A 22,242-nucleotide genomic window follows, 5' to 3' on the forward strand; every position below is an offset into this window, starting at 1 on the left:
TTTTTTTTCTTTGGTTGGAACTATTTTGTTAGGTCTTTTTACCTTTGTTGGAACTATTTTTTGTTATTTTGTTACTTGGAATACGGTTCATCTAATGTTTTTGTGCTACTTGAAATATGGGCAATGTAATGTTTATTTGCTACTTGAAATATGGTTTATGTAATGTCTTTTTGCTACTTGAAATATGATTAATTTAATGTTTATTTTCTACTTGAAATATGGTTTATGTAATGTTTTTTGCTACTTGAAATATAATTAATGTAATGTTTTTTAAAGTTACACTTTGTTGATTTTAGGTTCATAATGGATCACGATCAAAAGTTATTTCTTGTAATTCTTATGTACCTGTACATCCGTTATTTTTGGAAGAGGGGTGTGAAACGATTGCGGGATAATGATTCGGAAATGACGGGACATGAATACACATTGGAGTTATTACATCGTAACCATTTACAATGTGTTGAAGTACTACGCATGTCCTGTGACTCTTTTGTACGACTGTGTGCTCATTTAAGAGCAAATTACTCATTAAAGGACAGCAAACATGTATCGGTTGAGGAAAAGATGACTATGTTTTTTATGATGATCGGCCATAATCAACGTTATGTGATTATCAAGCGGAGATTTCAACACTCGAAGCAAACAATTCATAAATTTTTTTATGAAGTGTTGGAAAAAATGATGCTTTTCGCACAAGATGTTATAGTACCAACTTCTTTTAAGCCGAATCCAAACATTCCGGGACATAATAGGAGGCTACGACGGGTTTCCAAAGGGACGGTTGGTGCACTTGATGGCACTTTGATACATGCTGTTGTCCCTGCTAAGAAACAAGACTTATATAGAAGTAGGGGAAAGGGAGATTGCTACCAAAACGTATTGGCAATTTGTGACTTCAATATGATTTTTACATTTGTTGTGACCGGGTGGGAAGAGGTAGCGCATGACTCTAGAATATTATCAGAAGCAGTAGCCGATCCACAAGCATCATTCCCGTTTCCACCACCAGGTAATTTTTGTTTTTTTAAATATGTTTATATTTGTTTGAAAATTGATAGTGTTTTGCATTTTTACAGACAAATATTATCTTTGCGATGCCATGTATGCACACACTCGAGGATTTATGGCCCCTTATCGTAATGTGAGGTATTGGATTGGAGATTTTCTTCAAAGACGTGCATTGACAAATAAAGAAAAATTTAACCATGGACATGCAAAACTTCGGAATGTCATTGAGCGTGCCTGTGGTGTTTTGAAAGCACGCTTCCCTATATTGAAGAGGATGGCACCATTCCCGTTTGTTACACAAAGAAACATTATTATGGCATGTTTTGCGCTTCATAATTTTATAAGGAGAGTCATGACATGTTTTGCGCTTCATAATTTTATAAGGAGAGAATGACTGAGTGATGAGTATTTCGCACGATACGATGAACCCAATGTCTCGTTTCGAAATAACAATGTGGCCGTTGATGATGATGAAGACGGGATTCCAACACATGGTATTGCAGCAGACTGTGAATATATGACTCGGTTACGAGATGAAATTGCTGAGCAGTTGATGCACAATATAGATTGAATTGTTTTAAATGAAATTGTTATTGTAAAACCATTTTTTTATTGTATGACTAATTTAGTTGCATAAATTTTATTTTCATTGTTGTATGACTATTATTATTAAAATTTTGGTGTTGAAAAATCATTTGAAGTTTGTAAAATAATTTTATTTAAAATTCAGTTTATTTTAGCAGTCTGTAGATGTTAGAAAAACAAACAATCTTCTTATTGCAGACTGCAGACGTTTGGTCCACTTTTTTTGCTGCAGAGGCTTGCAGATGTGGTCCGCAGATTGCAGACATTTTGGTTTCAGAAAAACAAACAACACCTAAGTGCAAGAAGATATGCCTTGTGCAAATGAAATTGAATGGTAATAATCATGACAAAGAAGATATTTCAACGAATATATATATATATATATATATATATATATATATATATATATATATATATATATATATATATTTACTATATTATTAAACATATTGCCTATTTCTTAAAATTTAAGAGGTATAACTATTACAACATGGTGTACAATCTTTTTAAGCTTACAATGTAACTCATCGTATCTTTACTCTATCTTAACCCTAACATCCTCGACAAAACATCAGACGCCGTCAAACCCACATCTATTCTATCTCTCTTCTTACTTGCTTCAGTTTCCGGTGGACCTTCAGTACCACCACCCTCTCCACTCTCCTTCCGCCGCCGCTGCAAGCTGTAGAAGGTAACCGGAGATCCCTTCATCCATTAAGTGTTATGTGCTCAATCAAATGCTCATCCTTCTACACTGGATGATCGACACCCTACAACTCTACTTTTCTCTACCTTTGTTTCTCCTCTCAAAACCATAATCGCACATGTGTCTGCTCAAGAAAACAATAATGAACATCCAGCTTTTAAAACCCTAATATAGCCACCGTTATCGTCACCCCCTCTATCGCTCATATTCTACCTTCTTTCAAGACGAGAAACCCTAATCCTATCATGTTATCACCATCAACACCAACGAATATGTTTCTACCTTCTGTCTCAGGCTGCACACCAGTTGAAGCTTAGTCATCTGAGAAGTTAACGAGATTAAAGAGATGTTTTTTGTTCTGAGGATACTTTTAAATTATAGGTACGATCTTGTTTCCTGATTATTGAACTATTTTCAGTGCATTGTTGGCTATACTCAAATATTTTCTTATTAATTGGAATTTTATTTCATTTTGCACGCCATGTGTTCGATGAAATGTTCGATTCCAAAACTACAGGAAGCGATGCTTAAACTTGATGTAACAAAAAGGGTAGTTGAGGTATGACTTTAATTCCCTCTTCCTTGATCATCCAAAACAATATCTAAGGTTAACAGTTTTCCCCAATGCTAATACATTTTTTGCTAATTTCTATATTATATTTTTCTATTTAAAAGCTTGCTATATGTTTTTTTATTCATTTCAATAGGGCTTGATTGTTTGATAATGCCCTTTATGAGTGATCATCAAACCCAAGTGAGGCTGAAATATTTGCTTATTAATTTAATAAATTTTAAAATTAATCGTGATGGCTGGATGAATATTGATCAACTTATTCAAAAGTTGTAAGTGTTGTTCAGCTATTTGATATATTGTCACTTGTGTATGTTTTTTTAATTGATTCATCTTTTTTGCATCCTGGTGTTGATATTTTCCCTGTTCTTGCTGGAGTTGCTGATGGAAGGAACATTTGGGCTAATGACATTGCTGAATCTGTTGGGATTCTAGAGTCTCTTCAGGATGTCGTTGGTAAAAATTTATGGTTTTCTGTAGGAGTCTGGTTTCGTTGGTAAAAATTTATGGTTTTCTTTAGGAGTCTGGTTATAATGTTTTGACAAATAAATGATCGGTTTTGCATATTGTCATAAGTTCTTGATCTTGAAAACTATCATTTTTTTTACAAGTCACTCTTGAAAACTATGGTATATTTTTATCATACTTGCAAGAATAATGATTAATTTGTAAGGAAGTTCCAAAAGTGAAAGAATGATTTGTGCAGACAACATTGTGGTGTCAACCTCCTGCTCCCTCCTCCACACAGTTCTTAATCTTGTAAACGAAACCAAAAACAGATACCCTTTAACATTTTCAAGGTACTCATACTCTGATTTCTTCTCTATGTTTCTAAAAGTCTGAGCAATTTATAGTGTTATGTTTTGATGGCCCATGCATTATGTTTTAGTTAATAATTAGTAAATTTAGGTATTCCAATTGTCTATTTTGGGTTGCAGGAGTAGGTGCAAAAGAATTTAGTATGCTTGTTCAATGCCAACAATTTTTGATATGGCCATAGAGGCAGAATCATACATATCGCCCTTTGACACCACAAGAGGAAACACAATCTATATGCTCTTATTTGTTATTTGTTTTTAATTTTAATTAATATTTGTAATGGAATTATAACACTTTGGGTGTGCTGGTTGGCCAGTTCAGGGAGGCTTCTAATAAAAACAACATTGCTGAATTGAAATTGCTCTTGGAGATAGAGATTGGATAGGTAATATTATCTTTAAAACTTTATAAATATCCATTCTAGCTTTTATTAGATTTTTCTGAAAATATTTTTTTTTCTTCAGAATTTGAAGCCTCTCCCAGCACCTAAAAAAACAGAAGATGAGATACTTCTTTTCTTCAAGCTTTACAAGCCTGAGAAGGAACAACTTTGGTTAATCAATTAAGAAATTCAACAATTTGCTTATTCCCGCTTTAAAAGGTGTTGGCCCAATCTTCATAAAGGTTCGAGTTGTCTGTTTCTGGTTTGATTGAAAATAACAGTTTGTGTTCAGATTAAAAAAAAAACCCTTCTAAATGCCCTTAACTATACAAATCATGTATTTTGTTGCTATGTATCTGATTTGTGAAATACAATCTGGTCAAGTGTGTGTTGCTCCGTAGCACCAAGTAAATTATTGAGGTTATCTTCATCTGTTACGAAAAAAAAGCGACATTGAATATGCTCAGAACCCAAAAACCAAAAATCAGAGGTTCTAACTACTGATCAGTAGCTTATAACAGTCTATGATCATGCCACGATAAAAGATAAAGTTAAACAATATAAAGCTTACTAAATGATAAGTCAAAAATATAAATTTATTTTTGTATTAAGATATCATTGATCTTATAATGAATCCTAATTATTAATATTATAAAATCGTATAAACCCCGACTTTTTTTTTTTTTTTTTTTTTTTTTTTTTTTTTTATAAATTCTAATGTATCGTTCTTTTACCCAGTTTCCTTTTTCTTTTTCTTTTGCTAGATTTATATACAAGATTTGGCATTTACTTGCAACCTTTACATTTTTTGTTAACATTAGCATATATGGGGTTTATAATCTGATGCCAACTAAGAAGTATAATGCAATAACTTTTTCAGTGCAAATTGCAGTCCTAATTTCTTTGTTAATTGACCTCATCAATTGTTTTTATTGGACCAGATTTGGACTTGCAGTATCTATGTGTAAATAATGTTAGTATGTTTTTAAGTATTTTGTTTTTTTGGATTTTCTGCACATCATTAAAAAAATGGCAATGTACTTTTGTTGCATTTACTATTCCAATTATTACATTCTAATTTTTAAAACTTTACCTATTACATATTCAATATTGCAGTTGATTGAACACCTCTCGGTTATGCTCCACTTGCAGATATTAAGCTTTACCTAAAGAGGACATTACAAAGGAGCATGAAATTGGAGCCTACCATAACATTCAACATTTCATTAATTTGGTTACTTTTCTTGTATTAATTGTTACACTTCTTGATTCAAATTTAGCTTCTATAAAATATGATGCACACCTTAAAATATTAATCATTATAACATGATTTTGATCAAATATTATGTATTTACTCATAGGTGGATGTTACTTAGTATAATGTGTTATTATTTATATTGAGTTATTTGTTACTTTTGACTTAAAAGTAACTTATGGTTGGAATGGGATTAAGTATTACATCACCCACTTAAAGGGACGATGTGGCCTTAATACTACTCCAAGTAAGCTTAAGTCAAACATTAATATTACAAAGTCTAAACCTTAATTTTTGGTCAACATTTCTTAATATATTATAAGAAAACGGCTTATAAATTTTATTTGTGAAAATCAACCTATAATTCTCGATTTTAAGTAACGAAATATCTATCAATGTTCGCATTTTTAATGCCAACTCCATATTTAGACTTGTGAGAGTTTTGTTGTAATGTTAATTACTATTTCGTTCTTATAGCTTTGTAAACTTTGAGCGTGGTCTATATTTTACATTTTTAACATTAATTGTATATTATTTTTTTTTAGTAATTTATTTCATATTTGAACCATTTATGTTGTGATGTTTGGTATAGTGCGGTTTCTATGCTTTGTGTGCTCGGTGAACCTACATATTACAATCTTTTTAGTGTGATATTGTCAAAAAAAATTTCATTTTGTTGAAACAATACCTTTAGAAAAAAGAAACCTATTGGCCTCGAATTAAAAAGAATCTAATTGTCATAACAGAATTATTTGTTGAAAAAAAAAAATTCATTCATCGTCCTTAGTACCTCTTTAATGTATTATATAGGTGTTTTAAATTGGTGGGTACATCAACATATTTTATTTTTAGTCCAAATAGAAAGTACTACTGTTTTTATCTCAAAGATAGTAGATTTTTATTTTTATCCCAAAGTAGTAGTATATTTATATTTTTAAACCAAAAGAGCATACGTATATTTGTTACCCTCGTCCCAAATCATAATCATCGAAAAGAAACTACTCGCCAAAAATAAACAATTCACCGCTTTGGCAGCACGATGTCACATTGCAAATTAACAGCATACTTTTCTTTTTATCACGAAACAACATGCCAAAAGAAAACTAATCGCCAAATAAACAATTCGCCATAGGGCTGAAGCGAACTATCGAACAACAGAATATAACTAACTGACACATAAAAACTATTTGGTGCCACTGCCACATAAACAGTAATAGACGAAAATTACTATTTGTTGTCCGTTTAGAGACAATTGATCGCCAGAATGAAACGAATCGCCAGAATGAAACAAAGCGAAAGGAAAAAATTTGATGACCGCCAAAATACTACTAACTTTCGTTCGGAAACTAATCACCGGAATAGAAACAAATTGTCGCCGCCGCATCGCGCGGGCACGCTACTAGTATATATATATATATATATATATATATATATATATATATATATATATATATATATATATATATATATATATATATATATATATATGATCTTAGAAAATATAAGTTCTAATGAGTGAAGAAATGATATTGTGGTAATGAATTTATGAGATATTTGTTACCAATTTTGAGTTTTGAAGTTAGTGGCAACAAATTTACTTAATAATATTTAAAAAAAAAATTATGAACCTCACTTTGATTTTCGCACAAGGCCTCCGACATGTTAAGGTCGGGCCTGATCATTGTGTGTTAGCCTAATTGCATGTGTTGTATAGATTGGCCCAACACTTGTACTTCATGTATTTATGTATTTTGGGGTGCAATACGAACACTAAAGTTACGAGGGCCAAAACATGAACTTCAAAACAAAATTATATATGCAAATTTAATTCGGTTCAAGGTTCTAACATATAAAAGAAATATTAACAGACGAATTAAAATGAAATATTTTGACATCACTGAAACTTGACGAAATATCACGTGAAGTTTTGCACAATTGTCATTGTATTAATCTTTTTGGTAATCTCACTTTCAAAGTAAAAAACATAAGTCATTGAAATACTAATTTAATCATTTTTATGTTGATGCATTAATATAACGACTAACAGTTAGCAAACAACAAAATAATATAACAATTAACAGTTTTAGTTTATATTGACAAACAATTGATTCTTAAGATTTTACTAAACTTGTTTTATAAATTTTTTATTACATTTTATTATAGTTATCAAATAACAGAATTAAGTAATATAAAATAGATATACCTAATCAAAATTTCCTAAGACTTTAGTCAAATTCCTAAAACTTTTGTAACATTCTTTTGTTTAACAGAATGAAACATAGATTGGCAAACAATAAATAATAGTAAATCTGTTGCTCAAACAATTTATAAAAAAATCGGCAGACTAAATCATGTGCAACATGTTAGTACTTTTAACATAATAAGTTTTCATAAGTTTTAGTTTAGGGATAAGAAAAAGAAAGAAAAAAAGGGAGAAAAAGGGCTAACAAAGATAGGTCACCCGGTTTGAGAGGGGATAAATCACAAGAACTCACTAATATTTTGGCAGAGATGAAGCACCGGCCACAAAGGTCGCCGGTCAGAAAAGTATTTCTACAAACGTTTTAGAGGAGAGACAAAGGGCATACAAATGTCAACAATGGTAGGAAGAAGAGTGGGAGTGGTGGGCGTCGGCCACAAAGGTCGTCGTTTGAGTTGTGTAATTGTGTTTCCGAAATTAGTTGTTTTTCTGATGAACAAATCTTTTTCAGACAGATGTTAGTTTAGAGTTTTATATTTTCCGGAAACAGTGTTGAGCCACTTCATTTCTTGCACCATACTCTCTCAATCTCTCTTGAGATCTTAGTCTCTCGTGATCGATTTCTCGCTCTCAATTGAAACATTGAAGCGTTGGAAGGATATGCAAGAGAATGATCTAAGCGTCGAAGTTACACTTGCAGGCTTTGCGAGTTATTCGCCAATCGGCTAAGATATACTTATACTTAACTGATTTTGAGTATATATTCATCAAGCTTCTAAATGGGGTGAGGCGTGGGCTTGGCGGCAATGTCAAATATTGAATCCCAATATGAAATGACATGTACGGAAAATCATGAATCAACCTATGAATTACAAGTAATATGGTCAAAGTTCTTGTATATAATTATGTGAGAATGGAACATACAAATAACCTTGACCAGATTACTTATTCATAGTTCAATTAATAATTCTGATTACAATTTCGCATATGTCATTCATATTAGGATACAACTAGTGGTATCAGAGTAGAAAATCTTTGATTTTAATTCAAATCGTTGAATTTTCGTGTGTTTCTCGGGTTTTTCGTTTGTCGTCTTTGATTTTTCTAGATCTCTTCCGCATTTATAATTATTTGCAATTTGATCTAGAAATCCTTTTCGAAAACTCGTTTTGATTTGAATTTCGTACTAGGCTCATTGATTTGATCTACTCTTCCTTTTCATTGAAATCATAGCAAAATAAGACTCAAATTGCCTAAGCCATGACGAGCCTTGGCATTTTTCAAGGCATGAGAACTTTATATACATTAAAAAGATAAGCCATATAATTATATAATTGTATCAAATATATCAAATTTGTAGAAGTGTTATATTATCATTTAATATAAAAAAAAGTTACAAAAACTTAATTGTTTAAGGATCGATAAGAAAAAAATCCCTCACACCTTGAAAAAAACTTGTGCCATAATGCGATAAGTCGCGCTTTGGCACGTTATTTGGGCGTCACACTTAACAAACCCGCCTTGCAGATTTTCATAAGTTCTACACCACGCCTCGCACCATGGCGCGCCTTTTAGAACCATGATATTCATAGTTGTTGTTATGAACCCAATAGGTATGACATTAGTCATCAGATCTAGTTATTATATTGAGCGTGCTACTTATAAGATCGATGTCTAAGATGGACATGTTGATCTGGTTGTTGGATTTCAGAAAGACTATATGCCGAAATGGTCATGTCACCCAACTTTCTTGACTGACCAATCTTTATTTGATAGCCAATTGGTATAAATGGGATTTATGAAGGATCTAGATATTAAGATTCTAGATTTCGTAGTTGTTAATCAATAACAATATTATAGGTTATTATGTGATTGGTGTGCCAACTTGCCAATGCAACAAGTTAGTTGTTCCAGTATTTTTCAACATAGTTACATTAACTTACTTATTATGTTACCTATGCGTGCTTATGGGTTATTTGTTCTTTATGTGATCAAGTGTATATATTATGAAAGAAACTAATTGACAATAACCTTTTTTGAATTAATTAGTGGTAATAAGGTTAGAGACAACCTTCGGAGTTAACCAAGAAGTAACTAAGCTAGCCTTTCAGAGTTGACTAGGCAGTGACTAAGACAATCCTTTGTGTAATCAGTCATATAGTATAAATACCAACAATATATGTTAAGGATTCATGTTATACGTATTTATCTGTTATGTGAATAGGATATGTATATAGTTAATATAACGGGTGAACTTTGTGTAGGATCACTAAGCGTTCTACTTATCTGTTGTTATTAAATGTTTTTTAGAATCACCAGAGAAGAACTCAGCTTGACTTCAACAACACCTGCATCACATTTTGAAAACTTGTTTGAAAATCTAAAGTCTTCTGCTATGTACTCCCAGCAATATATGTTAAGGATTTATATTATATGTATTTATTTGTTATGTGAATAGGATGTGTGTATGATTAATATAATGGGTGATTGTTGTGTAGGCTCACTAAGCATTTTGCTTACCCATTGTTATTAAATGTTTTTTCAGAATCATCAGAGAAGAGCTCAACTTAACTGCAACAACATCTGAATCACATTTTGGAAGCTTGTTTAAAAATATAAAGTCTTCCGCTATGTACTCTTAGTAATAATATATTTTATGAAACACCAGAAAAATGATTTCTATAAGTAATGTTTTATTATCCACTTTTAATTGGGACCAAAGAAATGTCTTATTTTTTTTTTTTTTATAATAGAAACAAGATTTTACAAGTTTGTATTAGAGTCGTAGTTTAAGGGATTTAGATATACATCACTGTGTCTGAATTTAAACCAACGTTAAATTTTTTTAAAGTTTCTTAAGTTTTCAAAAGTTTTTAAGAATAAGTTTTGAAAGAAAAGCAGTTAGGTTAGGAACGTGGACTTAATCCCATTGCATGTTCTTGTTTGATTTTTTTCCTAGGATTAGGAACAATTGATCTATAACCTAGTTTTAATTTTTAAAAAGGAAACAAATATGATATGAGTAGACACCTAGAGTTCAACATGGTTAACTCCCAGTTATCTATATATCAACAATATTTTATGCCATTAATGTGTTTGTTAAAAGACTGCTATGGAATTATACAATAGCATTTATCTGAAAGACAATTGTAGAATGAGACAATAGCAATTATATATATATATATATATATATATATATATATATATATATATATATATATATATGTCTAAGATTGTTGTAGAAGGAGACTGTAAGAAAATAATATAATGATTATGTGCCTGCTAAATGTAAATACATGCCAAAACTACCTGAAAGGGGTAAGTGCTTTATGTCTCATATGTTTTTAATATGTCATTAAAATTAGGAGCTTGCCTGATATAATGGAAAAGTAAAATCGACGTTGAGATTTTAAAGAACAAATGCCTTAAAGTTGTATATAACTAGAAACATATAGGCTCGAAAACATTGATTTAGGCTTTCTATATGTTTTTGTTTGATTCTCTCTTTAGGGTAGATTCAATTATTCGAGGGCATATTTGATTTAATGTTATATATTGTCATATCGTTGTAATGCCTTTTCTCGTCAATGGTGGAATGAAACACATCTATATAGAGCTTTAGGGCACTCCCAGGTAGTCTAAGAGTAGCAACAGTATATGTAAGATACATAAAATGCTACTAGATGGGAAAGTTCCTTTTAGTGCGAATAAATGGAAGCATGTTGTCACGGACCGTATCTAGCATTTTCCGGAGTACTCGAGAAGTTAATGGAGTATGATGGATAAACTCGGAGAAGACTGGAATGTCCTAGAATTCTCTAGGACACCGAGACTTAGCTAGTTCTTTATGAAAGTGTGTAGGAACGTAGATATCTAGATAGATTGATCTAGAATAATATTGTATAAAGAAAGAAGTAGTAGCATCTAGAATATTCTGATGAGGAGGTGTAATGACCCTATAAATAGGGGTGTTGTCATTTGTTCCAAATCATCGAGAAGTTCTCTTGTAAGAAGTTGTGTTGTATACAAAGAAGCTTTCTTTCTTACTTTAGAAGTATTCCCTATCGTTTCTCTTGCTTCCTTGAGCCGTTAGTACATCTAGAGTATTGAATTTAGCCTGACTTAGTCAAGAAACACTAAGTAGAACACAGTGATTGATTCGTCCTATGACACATGGTATTAGAGACAAAAGTTCGTACAAGCAAGAGATCGTAGCAATGTAAGGAGGAAGTGATGTAGCTAACATTCCCCCTGTTGTGGAGGAGAAAGGAACGTCCTAGAATTCTCTAGGACACCGAAGACTTAGCTAGTTCTTTATGAAAGTGTGTAGGAACGTAGATATCTAGATAGATTAATCTAGAATAATATTGTATAAAGAAAGAAGTAGTAGCATCTAGAATATTCTGATGAGGAGGTGTAATGACCCTATAAATAGGGGTGTTGTCATTTGTTCCAAATCATCGAGAAGTTCTCTTGTAAGAAGTTGTGTTGTATACAAAGAAGCTTTCTTTCTTACTTTAAAAGTATTCCCTATCGTTTCTCTTGCTTCCTTGAGTCGTTAGTACATCTAGAGTATTGAATTTAGCCTAACTTAGTCAAGAATCACTAAGTAGAACACGGTGATTGATTCTTCCTATGACACATGGTATTAGAGCCAAAAGTTCGTACAAGCAAGAGATCGTAGCAATGTAAGGAGGAAGTGATGTAGCTAACATTCCCCCTGTTGTGGAGGAGAAAGGAAGGAAGTCCAAGAAAAGGGACAAATTAGTAGATACCTTGGCGAGCTTAAAAAACAAGCTTACCAATGTTGAGATTAGCATCGGTGATATCCTTGAGTGGAAGGATGTCGTCGATCAGTCCATCAATGACATAAGAGATATGGATGATGAAATGAAGGAGTCCATCAGTGTCATCACAGAAGAAGTCCTTAAACTTGATCAACACATTGCGAAATGAATATCATGAGAAGGTAGTTGCATTAGAAGTTGAAGTACATGTGTAAAGCAACGATAGTCAGAGGAGGTGTTGTGAAGACATCACCACACACATAGGCACCTAAACTGTTGAAATATGGAGGTAAGCATGATACTAAACTACTTGAATAATTTTTATGGTCCCTATAATGCTATTTCAATGCTATCCGAGTAAAGGAGGATAATTCCAAGATAGATACGACCAGATTATACTTTAGTGAAAATGCCACACTATAGTGGAGGCGGAAGAATGGCGACATTGAGAAAGGACTATATATCATAGACACTTGGATGAGTTTAAGAGACAACTTAAGTAGAAGTTCTGCCCCCATAATACTGAAGACGTGGCCATGAAGAAACTTCGAGGACTAAAATATGTCGGGTCAATTAAAGACTATGTGGTAGAATTCACCGCTTTGATGCTCGAACTACATGACCTTCAAAAGAAGGACAAATTATCTTACTTCCAAGATAGAATGGAATCTTGGGCTTATAAGGAGATCAAGAGAAGGAACATCCAAGACGTCGATGAAGCGATAGAAGTGGTAGAGGATCTCATGGACTTTCATAGAGATGCTCCAGCCAGAAGGCCTACCATGGGAGATAAACCTGCAACAAGGCCATAAAGGGAGGATATGATAGCTGCTAGACCGTCACCTTTGAAGGGAAAGGAAGTTGAAGGAATGCCCCAAAGAGAAATCAGTTGTTACTTGTGTGATGACCCACACTTAATTCGAGACTGTCCAAAGAAGAAGACTTTTAATGCCTTGGTCTTTGAAGAATAAAAAGAAGAAAACGAAGGGGCACATATTAGCTCAGTGCGTATCCTTAACTCAGTGCGTATCCTTAACTCAGTGGCCAAAGAAGAGACCAAGACGCAAATGAGAGGAGGTCTCATGTTCGTGTAGACTAAAGTAAATGGAGATACCACTAAATTTCTACTCGATACAGGTGTGTCTCACAACCTTTTTGCTGAAAACGAAGCCAAAAAAATGAATGTTCAATATACCAAAGAGATAGGCTGGTTGAAGGCAGTAAATTCTCCATCCAAACCCATCCTTGGAGTTGCCTACAATGTGCCTCTCGAGATAGGAGGTTGGACAGACACCATAGACCTATGGAAGATTATCGCATGGTGATAGGGATGGAATTCCTAGATGAATCCTGCCTTTTTTCGTTTAAAGATCAAACCATGAGCCTCACCAAGGGTTCTACGTTTCACATCTTACTCTTAGAAAGAATCAAGACAGATTCCCGAATTATATCGGCCATGCGACTTAGAAAAGGTCTTTGAAAAGGTGAGATGAAATTCCTAGCCACATTAAAAGAAGAAGTCGACCTGTCGGAGATGGAAGTATAGAAGGAAATCAAGGAAGTACTTGAAGATTTCAAAGAGATAATGCCACCAGAATTGCCCAAGAAATTACCCCTACGAAGAGGGGTGGATCATGAGATAGAATTGGAACCAGGGGCAAGACCACCAGCGTTAGGGGCTTACCGAATGGCACCTCTAGAATTAGAGGAGCTAAGGAAACAGTTGAAAGAGTTACTAGATGATGGATTCATCAGACCTTCCAAAGCTTCGTTTAGCGCCCCAGTGTTGTTCCAAAGGAAACATAACGGTCGCCTAAGAATGTGTATTGACTATCGAGCTTTGAATAAGGTATGTGAAAAACAAGAACCCCATCCCCTTAGTATCCAATCTCTTCGACCGACTCACAAATGCTCGTTGGTTCACAAAGTTGGATCTACGGTCGGGGTATTGGTAAGTTCGCATAGCAGCAGGAGATGAGCCGAATATGACATGTGTGACCGGGTATGGATCATTTGAATTCTTGGTCATGCCCTTTGGACTCACGAATGCATCCAACCACATTTTTCACCCTCATAAACAAAATATTCCACCCATTCTTGGGTGTGTTGGTAGTGGTGTATCTAGACAACATCGTAGTCTACTCAGAAACATTGGAAGAGCACATAGAACATCTAAGATTGGTTTTCCAATCATTAAAGGAAAACCAATTTTATATGAAGATGGATAAGTGTTCTTTTTCCTAACATGACGTAATGTGACAACCTGAAAAATTATTACTTTAAAGACCAGTCAATCAACTCAACTGAGTGTCAAACTCATTGGAAATGAGTTCTAGCCCGGTTAAAGGTCATTCTAAGGAGTTTTGAGCCTAATATACTTAAGGAATAAGTGTTAGAAAGTACCTGCTAGAACCACAGTGTAGCAAATTGAACCATAACCTCATCTAAATGAGTTCACGGCCACAAGACCATGAGTTTATGGCCGTAAACTCATGTGGCCGTAAACTTAAGAGCATATATAAGGCATTTGGTCATTTCTAGTCATTTCTCTCATTCCTTGGCCGATTTCTTCAAATCCTCTCAAGTATCATCAAGACTTCCTTCCTAGATCTTCAAAAGATGTAAGTATTCTTCCTAGATTTGTTGATACACCTCTTAATCTAGTATCCTTACATGATTTCATCCATCGAAATCACTCTTTTCTTAGATCTTCAAGTTTCACCAAGAACACCAAGAACACACACTAGTGTTATTGGCCAATATCAACCATTTCAAGCTCCTAGATAGTAAGTACTCTTCCCTATACTTCTTATCTAGTTAGTATCCATGCTTAGAGACTTGAAAACATCAAGAACACAAGGACAAAAGGAGTTTACGGCCAAGCCATCTCCCAACGCCGCAAACCCCTTTAAGGTTGCCATGTTGGCCATAAACCCTCTTAGATGCAAAGCTAGTGACCCAAGACCCTTCATGGATGAGATTAGGACCTTAAACTACTCTCATAAACATAAGTGGCCATGAGTTTACGGTTGTAAACTCCTTTGGGCCGTAAACTCACCAAAAGCCTCAATGAAGGTGGTCTTTCTCATCCTAGTGTAGAACAAAAGTCCCTAAAGCTTCCCTAGCCTTCAAACTAGCACTTATACATGAGTGACCATGAGTTTATGGCCGTAAACTGCCTTGGGCCGTAAACCCATGGTAGTAAGCTCATTTTAGTGCCATTTCACATTCCTTGTTGAATCACATGTGATTCCAACACTTGGTCAAAGTGTTTCCTAGTCCCGGAAGGTGTTTCCTTTCATATAGTTGTTTATAAACACTATATTCATGTCAATATGTGTCCTTATATGTCATTTAGGACTTATTATGTCTTGGGACTTCATTCTTGGAACTTCTCATCCTTACGCGCATACCCGTTTGAATCACCCACATCAGGTGAGTTTATACCCCGTAATGAATCTTTTAACTATTTTAAATGCTTTTAAGGGGGGAATACAAGTTGAACACAATGATAATTATGTAATTGATTGTTATAAATATCTTTCAAAATGTTGCTTATGTCATTTATAAGAAATCTAAACATTTTAAAAACTCTTTTAAAGTTATGTTGCTTTATAGTTTAACAAAACTCCGTTTTTAAAGTACAAGCATAACTTGGTAGTAAAAAGAGTCTTTTCAATACCAGTTCAAGTAGAATACTAGTAAACTATAATGGGTATATTTTACGGGTTCAGTTCATACTATAACGAGAAGATACTAACATACTATAACAAGAAGCGATACTAAGATACTATAATAGAACGAACATACTAAGATGCTATAGCATGGAACACTTACAGGATCTAACTATATCAATAATCACTAACGCATTGTTCTAAACAAAAGGTGATGACTTATTGGGTATACATGATCATATAACATTAATGTGAATTTACACGACCTAGCAATTTGTTTGCGGAAGTCGCGTTTGGTCCCCAAAATCTCTTGCAGGGAGAGCGTATAGTATGGGTATTATTCATCACATTATGACCTTAATAAAACATACATGTTTTAAGATAATCAGTATGTCAGGATGTCAATTCAAAAGACAACTGGGTACTTACATTTTCCCATTACTTTCATATTGTGACAGTTCCACTTGATGCTGAAAAAGACCTACTGGAAATAGAGAGACTGCTGGAAGAAGCTGATTATGATGAGTTAATGAAGACCACTGAGCATCCTACTCGCCGAGTCCATTTGAAGAATCCCAAGAAATCGTGAATTCTGCATAGGACTCGACGAGTCCCTTAACTGGACACGACGTGTTCAGCATGCAGAATGCAAAAACTGAGCTCCAGGCACTACCAGATCACTTGGAGTACGCATTCCTTGAAGATGGTCAACAAAAACATGTTACAATAGCTTCTGACCTCTCCAAATCTGAAAAAGAAGAATTAGTTTAATTCTTGAAGAAGAGGAAGAGTACCATTGCATGGAACATCACTGATATCAAGGGAATAAGCCCCTCTTATTGCTCTCACAAGATCAACCTAGAAGAAGAAGCAAGGCCGGTAGTGCAACACCAAAGAAGATTGAACCCGAACATGCAAGAAGTGGTCAAGAAGGAAGTAGTCAAGCTTTTGGATGCGGGGATCATTTATTCTATTTCCGATAGTCCATGGGTGAGTCATGTTCAAGTGGTGCCCAAGAATGGAGGGATAACGGTCGTAACAAACGAGAAGAACGAGCTTATTCCGACCCGAAAGGTAACCGGTTGGCGAGTGTGCACCGATTATCGAAAGCTAAACGATGCCACTCGTAAAGACCATTTTCCTTTACCTTTTATTGATCAAATGCTTGAAAGATTGTCCGGCCATAGTTACTATTGTTTCTTAGACGGATTTTCGGGTTATTTCCAAATACCCATAGACCCAATGGACCAAGAAAAGACCACTTTCACTTGCCCGAATGGGACTTTTGCCTATCGCCGCATGCCCTTTGGGCTATGCAATGCACCTGCAACATTTCAAAGGTGCATGACAGCCATATTCCACGACATGGTGGAAAAATTCATGGAAGTATTTATGGACGATTTTTCTATTTTTGGATCATCCTTTCATAATTGTCTTGCTAACCTTGATTTAATGCTTGAAAGGTGTGAAAAAACCGATCTAGTCCTTAATTGGGAAAAATATCACTTTATGGTTAAAGAGTGTATAGTTTTGGGCCCCAAGGTATCCAAATCAGGAATTAAGGTGGATCGGGCGAAAATAGATACAATTGCTAAATTACCTCCACCGACTAATGTAAAGGGCATTAGGAGTTTTTTTTAGGACACGCGGGTTTTTACCGCCATTTCATAAAAGATTTTTCTAAAATAGCTAGACCTCTAACACAATTGCTTTTAAAAGATGCACCATTTAATTTCACTAAAGAGTGTCTAGAGGCCTTTGAGTTTTTGAAAGAAAAACTAACTAATGCCCCAATCATTATTGCTCCGAATTGGAACTTACCTTTTGAAATAATGTGTGATGCAAGTGACTTTGCATTAGGAGCTGTCCTTGGTCAAAGGGTTGATAAGCACTTTCGACCCATTTATTATGCAAGTAAGACTTTGAATCCGACCCAAGAAAATTACACCACAACTGAAAAAGAATTACTAGCAGTGGTGTATGCTTTTGACAAATTCCGCCCTTATCTTGTTTTATTTAAAACCACTGTTTTTACTGACCACTCTGTTATTAAGTACTTGTTTGCCAAGCAGGATGCAAATCCAAGATTAATACGTTGGGTTCTACTTCTACAAGAATTTGATATCGAGATACGCGATAAGAAAGGAATGGAGAATGTAGTAGCCGGCCACTTATCAAGGCTAGAAAACCCGCATTTGGAAGCATTGGAAGAAGAAAAAATTGGAGATGACTTTCCGGACGAGTACATTTTGGTGACCACGGGGCAAGAGCCATGGTTTACCGATATAGCTAATTACTTAGCTACCCAGTACATTCCAAAAGACCTTACCCGCCAACAAAAGAAGAAATTCTTTTTAGAAATAAAATAATACTTTTGGGATAAGCCATATCTTTTCTGAAGCTGTGCGGATGGGATCATAAGGAGATGTGTATTCGGGAATGAAAGACGATAAATTTTGGAGCATTGCCATAGCGGGCCCACCGGTGGACATCATGGAGCACATTATACGGCCAAGAAGATATTTGATATTGGGTTTTATTGGCCCACAATTTTTAAAGATGCTACCCAATATGTCAAGGAGTGTGATGCATGCCAAATAGTGGGAAACATATCATCCCGAAACGAGATGCCACAACATAGTATTAAAGCGTGTGAAGTGTTTGACGTGTGGGGGATCGATTTCATGGGACCATTTCCAATGTCAAAAGGAAACATATATATTTTGGTGGCGGTCGATTATGTATCCAAGTGAGCGGAGGCACAAGCTTTACCAACAAATGATGCTCGGGTGGTGGTGCGCTTTCGAAAAAAGTTATTCTCAAGATTTGGAGTTCCTAAAGCCTTTAGTAGTGACCGAGGCACTCACTTGGCCAATGATCAATTAGAAAAGGTGTTAAGGAAATATAGGGTAACCGATAAATTCTCTATATTACCATCCACAAACTAATGGGCAAACTGAAGTGACGAATAGAGCATTAAAAAGAATTTTGGAGAGATCGGTGGGTAGTAATCGAAAGGAATGGTCGGATAGGTTAGATGATGAACTTTGGGCCTTCCGAACAACTTTCAAAACACCTATTGGTACTACACCATATAGGCTAGTTTATGGGTAGCAAAGTTATTTACTGGTGGAAATAGAGCATAAAGCTTTTTGGGTTTTAAAAATGTGCAACTTTGATATAGCTGAACTTAGAAACAACCGGTTGATGCAAATGAATGCTCTTGAAGAACTTAGGAATGAGGCTTATACTAGCTCCTTGATTTATAAAGAAAAAACCAAGAGCTGGCATGACAAAAGACTCAAGGGTAATAAAGACTTTCATGAAGGGCAAAAAGTGTTACTTTTTAATTCAAAGCTCAAACTCTTTCCGGGCAAACTAAAGTCAAGATAGGATGGTCCATTTCTAGTGAAGAAGCATTTCTGGAGCAATTTCACAAAGATCTTCTCGAGGAAGTTGTTGCCTCCGCTTGGTGGAATACTATTGCAAACCGGGTTTATATTCCATCTTCTGCTCAGGAAGGCCATATCCGCTCTCCAATCCATCGCCTTATTCACCGCCTCATTGCTAGCACCATCAACACGAGGAAGGATGATGACAAAGCTCCTACTCTTGACATTTTCTACTTGTGGAGAATAATCACCCCGGAAGTTTTTTGCAACTTGACTTATTGTTTGGCCAAATATCTTGCAGATGGAGCGGTGAAGGAAAGTATTACCTCCAAAATCAATGGGGGTATGTTTGTTACAAGACTCGCAAGATCATATGGGATTTTGGATATGCAAGAGGCAAGGGCATTAACCGTCATTTCTCCTCCTCCATTTAGCATTACATTATTCCAGAGGGCAAGGATTGTAGAAAAGTTTGCGGATTCATTTGCAATTCCACATGAAGATGAGGTGATTCCTCCCGAGGCGCCGGGAAGAATAGTTAGGAAAAGGAGCGAATGGGTCCAAGAAGATCCACCGGTTATCCCGGTGGAAGACGAGAATGAAGGGTGGAATAATGTGGAGTATAGGAGGTATTTGGATGATATTGGAAGAGGTGTTAACTATAATAATGCGTCATTCAACTATCTCCTTCAACAATTTAACATTGCTCCAAGGCCCGGGCCCGGATATCCACACATCATGAGTTGGGAGGAGCGTATGCAAGGAAGAAACAACCAAGCAGGAGGAAGTGGAGCAGGAGGGGCAGACATGGAAGATGAAGTTTGAATTTGATTTTATTTGGATGTTTTTATGTTTTTATTTTGTTTGATGTTAAACTTTGTTGTACCTGAATTTTTAATTAGGACCTTGGTTTGTTTGCTTTCACTTGTGGTTATATGTTTTTCAGGTTTGAAGATTAGGATGCATTTAGGAGTCTCATTGCTCAAGGCTAAAGTGAGGATTGGTTTAGATAAGAATGTGAAATGTTATATTTAAGGTCAAGTCCGTTAGGAATAAGAGTGACAAAATGTGTTATTACTGAAGGAAATAGAAGAAGAGTCACTGAAGTATCCTCTTTTAGCACCTCAGTCAAGAATGAACAGAAGAAAAACTAATTTTCGACTCAACGTCCTACTCGCCGAGTGCATCTATGGTACTCGCTGAGTGCATGTGCAAATCCTCGATTTTCTGCTGGGGGCCGGTCTACTCGCCGAGTTCACGCTTGAATCTTCGAGTCCATCAACATTTCACACTCAAAATTTGTTTTGGGCACATTCACTGCAGTTCTTATCCATATTTTTCGTGGAGATTCATTCCTGGAAGATTTCTGAAAGCTTTCTCTTAAACATTTGGAGCTATTTAGATGTTTACCACACGCGGCATGACATCCAAGGCATGGACGAGCTGTTTCCATGTCTAAAGTCATTCGAAGTAAGAGCTTAATTGAAGATGATCAGCCTCGCAACTGCTACCCCAGGGGAGTTTGTTCCAATTCCCTCTACATTTCATATTTTTTACTTTTCATGCATAACATGCAATGGGGACATTGCATGAATTAAGTGTGGGGTAGGGGGTTGGTTACATTTTAGTTAACTTAGAATCCTAATTTAGGATTCCATATTAGAATTATGTTGATAATTGCATGAAGACCCAAATATTTAGTTGAGCCTATATACGTTCTAGTTCATTTGTGGCCTCCTTATTCTAGTGAAATCATGGGACAAAAACACGAATTTGCTTAGTCCGAAGGAAGCAATATGTTTAGCATCGTGTACCAGAAATGTATCCAGGAAAATTATTATTTTTAACCAATAAAGGTTGAAATTGAGCGCCCCTGCTGAAGCATGTAGGGTTTTGAGTAAAAAAAAGAGAAAGAAAAAAGAAAGAGGAAAAAAGGGAATTACAAGAAAAAGTTTGAAGAATTTTTGGAGCATCAAAGTCAAAGTATGAAGATCAAAACTCTGAAGATTCAAAAAAATTGAAGATACCCGAAAATCAAAGATCAAATTGTCAAAGAAGCGAGGATCCCAGAGAGCTCCATAGTGGTATCATAAATTGTAAGTTTCTACATTATGTATTCTTGGGTTGCTCAATCAAAAATACCTTGAGGTTAGGAGGTTTTATGCGGATGGATTCGGAGGGATGCATGAAATGAGCATTGTTCGGGATAAGTGGGCGAATGTTTATGAGGATTGTAAGTATTTGGAATATTAGGGGGTCATTAGGAAAATTTTAGACACAAATGCATGCGTTGCGGTTTTGGCATATTGGTTGGGTTCAATTGGAGTTGTCTTATGTGATTCTAATGTACTAAAATTCAGTTTTGCTTGGGGGTAAGCAAAAGTCAAGTGTGGGGTATTTTAATATGTGCATAATTAGCCATATGTTTAGTATAGATTTTTACCAATTATTAGCTAATTATTTGCATAATATGGACAAAAGGTACTTAATAAGGTCTAAATTATATTTTCAGTCCAGAAGACATGCTTGGAAGCAAAAAGGAAGAAGGAGAAGCAATCAGAAGTTGGAGAATGAAGAAAGAAGAGAAAACCTGGAGCTACTCGGCGAGTCCACGAAGTTACTCGGCGAGTTCCAAAGAATGCTCGCGAAGTAATTTCCAGAATCCTTACCGCACACGAATTTCTCAAAGGTACTCAGCGAGTTGGAGATCTACTCGCCGAGTTGCCCCTGTTTTGAGATAAGTATAAATAAAGGGTCTTGTTCCGAATTGGGGACTTTTCTGGCTCTTTGGGAGGATAACCTGCGAATGATGAAACCTTTGGAGACCTAAAGAACCCTAATCTTTGATCTTTTGAAGACTCAA

At 35.2% G+C, this 22,242-nt stretch overlaps 1 protein-coding gene and 1 long non-coding RNA gene across 12 annotated transcripts; both read left to right on the forward strand.

Annotated features, from left to right (window-relative positions):
- Nucleotides 1-405: 405 nt before the first annotated feature.
- Nucleotides 406-1,402, forward strand: LOC145095952 (uncharacterized). The gene is made up of 2 exons (XM_079033756.1): nucleotides 406-1,009; nucleotides 1,059-1,402. Exons 1-2 carry the CDS (start codon nucleotides 406-408, stop codon nucleotides 1,400-1,402), a joined length of 948 nt encoding a protein of 315 aa, XP_078889882.1.
- Nucleotides 1,403-2,063: 661 nt separating this feature from the next.
- On the forward strand, nucleotides 2,064-5,429 carry LOC145093473 (uncharacterized). 11 transcript variants are annotated; one of them, XR_013702890.1, is made up of 7 exons: nucleotides 2,064-2,680; nucleotides 2,817-2,906; nucleotides 3,007-3,142; nucleotides 3,249-3,326; nucleotides 3,577-4,074; nucleotides 4,154-4,313; nucleotides 5,224-5,429. It is a non-coding gene; the product is annotated as an uncharacterized LOC145093473 (long non-coding RNA). The 11 variants fall into 11 exon arrangements; XR_013702886.1 differs by adding an exon at nucleotides 5,013-5,044 and having other exon boundaries at nucleotides 3,007-4,074; nucleotides 5,188-5,429; XR_013702888.1 differs by having other exon boundaries at nucleotides 3,007-3,670; nucleotides 3,809-4,074.
- Nucleotides 5,430-22,242: the final 16,813 nt, after the last annotated feature.

The sequence above is a fragment of the Lactuca serriola genome, chromosome 3 (genome assembly GCF_051521515.1).
Source record: "Lactuca serriola cultivar US96UC23 chromosome 3, Lser_US96UC23_V15, whole genome shotgun sequence".
Lineage (NCBI taxonomy): Eukaryota > Viridiplantae > Streptophyta > Magnoliopsida > Asterales > Asteraceae > Lactuca > Lactuca serriola.